The sequence below is a fragment of the Microtus ochrogaster genome, chromosome 26, assembly GCF_000317375.1.
Source record: "Microtus ochrogaster isolate Prairie Vole_2 chromosome 26, MicOch1.0, whole genome shotgun sequence".
NCBI classification, from domain to species: domain Eukaryota; kingdom Metazoa; phylum Chordata; class Mammalia; order Rodentia; family Cricetidae; genus Microtus; species Microtus ochrogaster.
In genome coordinates this window covers 4,390,780-4,396,718 of record NC_022025.1, presented here as the reverse complement: position 1 = coordinate 4,396,718, position 5,939 = coordinate 4,390,780, and the positions used below count along the sequence as shown (strand labels likewise).

At 42.6% G+C, this 5,939-nt stretch overlaps 1 protein-coding gene across 5 annotated transcripts in view; it reads right to left on the bottom strand.

Moving 5' to 3' along the window:
* Positions 1 to 925: 925 nt before the first annotated feature.
* Positions 926 to 5,939, bottom strand: part of Akap9 (A-kinase anchoring protein 9) — a 132,126-nt gene continuing 127,112 nt past the window's right edge. For 4 of the 5 annotated variants that reach the window (XM_013350436.2, XM_013350435.2, XM_026784674.1 and 1 more), the window contains 4 exons: positions 5,365 to 5,450; positions 4,187 to 4,316; positions 3,583 to 3,722; positions 1,428 to 1,468 (listed from right to left, as the gene is read on the bottom strand). In XM_013350436.2, the coding sequence (XP_013205890.1) occupies positions 1,428 to 1,468; positions 3,583 to 3,722; positions 4,187 to 4,316; positions 5,365 to 5,450 (397 nt within the window). Of the gene's footprint in view, positions 1,469 to 3,582; positions 3,723 to 4,186; positions 4,317 to 5,364; positions 5,451 to 5,939 lie in introns of all 5 variants that reach the window. The other variant, XM_005358314.3, reaches the window with a different exon arrangement.

Sequence of the window (5,939 nt, the reverse complement as noted above, 5' to 3'; positions counted from 1 at the left end):
ATATGAAGGCCTAGATATTTTGTCTTTATTATTCTGAAAACGGTTCTAGATGATTAGATATGTAGATCTGTGGTACAGAGCTGTGGCCCTTGAGTAAGGCTGGCCTGTTTCCTGACTAGTTTTAGATTCTGACATATTTTCAGTTTTGGGAATTAATTAAAGGGTCCACTAGAATACAACAGAATTAGGTTTTGATCACAGATCAGTTATAGAGAATAACACAGCAGAAGCCTAAGGCCATAGCAGGCTGACGGTCCATCCAGCTCATCCACCTTTTCTCCAGGGAACAACCTTGACTTGGCAAGCGTATTAGCTTTAAAAGGCTCTTATGCACAATTTTCCCCTTCAAATAGTTGTTTTAGAATAGCATTACTATTTCTAGAAAGTTTAGTTGCTAATATGGGAAATGATATTAATTAGAAATTCCCAGAAATGTACAGCTTTGTGATTGTATTCCTATAATCAAAGACCATTGATAGCGAAACAATATCTTCTGGATGTAAACAATACTGCCATTGCAGTCAATGCTGTGCTAGCAGGGAACCCTCTGGAGAGCTGAATTCTCAGTTTCCCAACTAGAATTTGGCTGGCTTAGCACGAGGCATCCTAAATTTTGCTACACTCTTACTGATACAATTTAATATTCTTTGAGCTGATTTCTGCTGGGTTTGTGAGGAGGCCTCTTTGGACACAAGAACACCAAATGTAATAAATATGGACTAATCATGAGAATGCCAACTTAGGAGCTGAAAACGCTCACTTAGGGAAAGTTCATACAAAGGCACACTGAAGATGTTCTGTAATGGAGAGAGAGAGAAACCCACTTTTGGATCTTAAGTTCTCCTTATTAGAGAGAAGTAACAAGATGCTATGTACCATAAGCTGAGCTGCGGCTGAGTTAAAAATGAAGACGGTTCAAATAGAGTCTGGTGAAAATGGTGAGGTCATTTTTATTTCAGTTCTTGACAAAATAGCCCAGTAAAGTTCAAAACTTCTACCATTATACAAAAATAGGTCTCTCCAAGTGATGCTGTGTCTTCATCACCAGTAGCAAATATATTAGGCAGAAACATGTAACCTTGTAAGAAAAGTGCAGGACACTGCGAGCTACACATCTAGCAGCATTGTCATTTGAAAAACTTTAACCTTTTCACCCATGTGATAAATACAGTTTATAATTTAATCATTTAAATTAGCATTCCACAAATATACATGTAATTTAATGATTACTGTCGGTGTTTATATACACAAACTCCAGTTTGTCTTTATGTGCTGGCAAGGATTTGTACACAACCGTGTGTTTGTACTGGTTGGTCCCACACAATATATATACACAATAAAAAAGCACAAAAGAGCCATTGATTTACAAAGGGAATCTATTTAAAATTCAGTTAATGCTTTCTCTTCATGACAGCATGATTTGAAAATTATCTCCTCATACCAGTATGATATTGGGAGGCAGATGAACCTGTAAAATAAAAACAAAAACAAAAACAGGAGAATCAGACTGTGAATCAGACTGTTACCAATATCAGGGCAGGCAGTTCACATGCATGCTGTGGTCCAGATGTGCATATACGCATTAACGTAAAACAACAACAAAAAACCCCATGACTTCAGACCTGAACTTCAATTGTCTTCTTAAACATTTATGTGTGTGCGTGCACATACTTGTGAGTACAGTCCAAGGATACCCTAGAGGACTGGATCCTCTGAAGCTGGAGTTACAAGGGAGTTGTGAGCTATTTGACACTGGGTGCTGGGAGCAGCCGCAGGTCTTCTAGAATAAACAGTGAGTCCTTAAGCACAGAGCTATCTCTTCAGCCCTATAACTCAACCTTAGTTCTAAGAGGCTGACTACATTTAGAAGTCACCAAGCAGGGAACTGAGACAATGCTCATGTGTTTTGTGACTGAAGGTTGCCTGGGTTAAAGAAATGACTTCTGGTGAGTTCCCAGTAGAACATCCCCATTGTCTCAGTGTGTGGGTGCACCCCTCGCGGTCCTGAGTTCCTTGCTCGTGCTCCCTCTCCTTCTGCTCCTGATGTGGACCTTGAGATTTCAGTCCTGTGCTTCAATGTGGGTCTCTGTCTCTGTCTCCTTTCATCGCTTGCTGAAGGTTAATATTCAGGAGGATGCCTATATGTTTTTCTTTGGGTTCTCCTTATTTAGCTTCCAAGACCAGCTGGCCTGGGTCTGGAAAAGCCTGGGATAAAACCGGACTCTCTGAACATAGCGGACAATGAGGGCTGATGAGAACTCAAGAACAATGCTGCTGCACGATCCTACTGCACGCACTGGCTTTGTGGGAGCCTAGGCAGTTTGGATGCTCAACTTGCTAGACCTGGATGGAGGTGGGGGTTCCTTGGACTTCCCACAGGACAGGGAACCCTGATTGCTTTTCGGGCTGAGGAGGGGGGAACTTAATTGGGGGAGGGGGAGGGAAATGGGAGGCGGTGGCGGGGAAGAGACAGAAATCTTTAATAAATAAATAAATTAAAAAAAATAATAAAAAAAAAGAAATGACTTCTGTAGTCCGTAGTATGTGTATTCATAGAAAGAGAGTCCTAAACATGATTAGGACAGGAGAAATGCCTTCCAAGAGCACTGACTGCTCTTCTGCGGACCTGGATTTGGTTCCCAGCAAGCACATGGCAGCTGACAATCAGCAGAAACCCCCATCCTAGCTGATCGGATGCACTCTTCTGGGCTCTGCAGGCACGGGCATGAATGAGGTACACATACACACACGGAGGCAGAACACCCACCCATACAAAGAATAAATAATGAAAAAGTGAAAGCATCAAAGTGAACTGCTAGCACAGTAACTTAAACAAAGTGATTCAGTTTTGGGGCCAGTAGTGAGCAAAGGAAGGCAGGGAAGATTTTCCATGATGAATGGAATCTGCCTCTATATAAAGTATATACAAAAGATACTTCTTACAAAATCTATCTGTAAAAATCTCTTAAATCTCATATTTTTATCTGGATGTGTATGTAGGTGATAACCCACGAGGGCAGCTCGTGGGAGTTGCTTCTCTCCTACTTTGTGGATCAGAGTGACTGAATTCAGTAACTTAGGCTTGGAGGCAGGTGCCTTGACCTGCTGAGCCTTTTCTCCAGCCCTTAAAGTCCACCTTTATGGAGTGTGTGACACTGAACTTTTGAGGAGAGAAAAGATGATGCTTACAGTGCAAGGGATGGCTTGTTTAAACGACATGTAGAAGGACAATTAGGAATGGGGACAATGGCTGCATTACTTGCTTGGGGCAAGGCTTGCTCTGCCTTCTACACTTTACTGCTTCCTATCTATCATATGAGGAACAGGTTCTGCTGGGGGCCTGTCTCAGAGTCCCTGGCAGAGCTCATCATGAATTTTGTCTAATCACTCTGTCAGGAGCTGCTGATAGAACTTGGGAGTAATGAAGAGCCAGTTTTCTGCTGGTCAGAGTTTAATCTGGTATAACCTGGGTACTTATGCACCAAGCTACAGGATTCGATTAACCCAAAGAAAGCTGTCATGGAGTTAGAGAGATGGGTGGGTCTAGCATTGCCACAACAGAAAAGTGGTAAAATCCAGCACCTGACTGTAAAGTAGTTCCGAGTCGTCTCTGAAGTGCATCGATCTGGGTGACATAATCTGTCAGCGTTCTGCCAGGGTTATACTGCTGTAGCTGAGGATTTGTCAGGGCAGGATTGAAATCTACAAGAGTTCCTGGGTACCTGTGGATTAGAGTATGGTCAGAATCCAATTTCACAGAAACAGTCAGCCAAGTTGCCAGACTGCCTGATCTATGCACTATCTGGCCTATATCCCCAGACATCTAAACAGAGGATAACAAGGAAGTAACTCTTCACTAAGCTCAAAGATGCTATTGTCATAGGAAGGTCCAGTAGCAAGGCTGCAGAGTGCTCAGTGAATGATGGACATGTGCAAACCAACTGTTCTTGAGTGCACTTTTCCAATGTCTAACTACAGCACATATTTATAACTACAGCATTTGTTTCCTTTAGAAACCATTTAGAAATTAGAAGTAGCTCGTATTCTGAGCTTTAAGATATAGAAACTACATATAACTAAAGATATCTAGCTATTATAATGCAAAGTACTTTTAAGTTCTAACAGTTGGTCCACTCCTCTCTGAAATATTACTATATCTCCTCCAGCTAGGTTCGATAATTCTTACCTATTAAATGGTAAGGGAGACCTTGGGAAATCCAGGTCTGATCTTGAACTATAATGTGTCATTTGCCTTGGATCTGGATATAGTTCCAGCCCACTGGTGGAATGATAAAGTGGATCAGTCCTTTCAACACCTAAAGAAACCCAAAATACATCACTGTAAAGAAAAACGTACGAAGCCTCAGAAGACAGATATAAACCCAGTAAGGGTTTAAAAAGCAGTATATGATCTATGTGCTATTTACAGTCAGTTTCTCTTCTTGCTCAAAGAGAACAGTGCAACGCAAAGAGCCTTCCAGTAGTTTTCTGATTACCTTCCAACATGAATTAAGAGCTATGCTTCAAAGAAGATAAACTCACTGGAATATTTTATTTGTAAAATACAAGATCAAAGGGGGAAGTGTTTCCGAGTGGGTGAGCTTCTGGGCGTGGGGGGAGATGATGTGGTAAAAACCCTATACTAATGAAACCAATTCTTTTAGTGGAAACAAAACAAAATAAAACCAAAAAAGTGAAATCAAGATTTGCTAACTGCTTATGCCAACACAAGTGCCTGTGGTAAGGATTTCATCTCAGTGTGAGGCTACCCTAAAATGCTCTCAGGAACCAAACATACTTCCTTTTCTCTGACTCTCAGAAGTCAGGACACCTGGACATGGCACAGCCCTGACATCACAGTGTGTCCTCTATTCTGCGCCCTCCAGCTTTTGGCCTCCTTATGCCTTCAATTGTTCCAGCCCTAACATTTTGCTTACTGAGTTCTAGCTGTAGAGAGAAGGAATTTAAAGTTACAATTATTATATAACATGCTCAGAAATATAATGCTAAACTATAAAAACTTTACAGCACAATTCTTCCACATGACTGAGAGCAATGCTCTCCAGCCCTGGCTCCACTATTTCCCTGCTGGATAATCTGAGGCGAACGGCAGGTGCTCTCCATGGCTCAGCATCAGCAACAGTAACTGCCTATCAGAGGCCTGGGAGAACCCATGAAGAAAAGCAGGGCTTGGTGCCGTCTACATGCACCAGAAATCAGGCTCTAATTCCGGAAGTCCCTAGCCTTACTCTAAGGCTGCTCACGGTCTTTGGACAGTATCAGCATTAGAACTGGTCATGTGACAGCTACTACACATGTAGCAATTTCAGAGTCATACACAGAAACTATGTCATCTGACCTTACCTGGACCCACTCCAAAGCCATCCCTATTAACATTGTTGGAGCCAGAAGCTTTGACTCGATGCCATCGCCGAACCAAATATTTCATTCTAAAAGAGACCGCAAGATAAAATCTCAAAGGACAGCTATGTAAATATAAATATACAAACTCAATAAAATTATGCCATTTAATTATGAACACAGAACACATTTCAGGACAATCACATGACTGCCTCAGTTAAACTCCACGTATTCTGTTGTTTCTGGCCAAGTCACCAGGCACAGGGCAGAGCTGTGAGCTTCCTCTCTCCCCAAGAGGCCAATGACTCTACAAGTGGGGGAAGAAGGAGATTAAGAGCAAAAGTGGTCAGAAAAAGAGTGAGCAAAGGAAGAGTGAAAGGTAACTGACAGAGGAGGAAAGAGTGGAGTCAGGCAGATGAGGGACAAGAGCAAACCCCCACGGCAGCGAGAGGAGGCCAGAGATACGGGGTGGGTTAGACCCCATGAGCCCCACGGCAGCGAGAGGAGGCCAGAGATATGGGGTGGGTTAGACCCCGTGAGCCCCACGGCAGCGAGAGGAGGCCAGAGATATGGGGTGG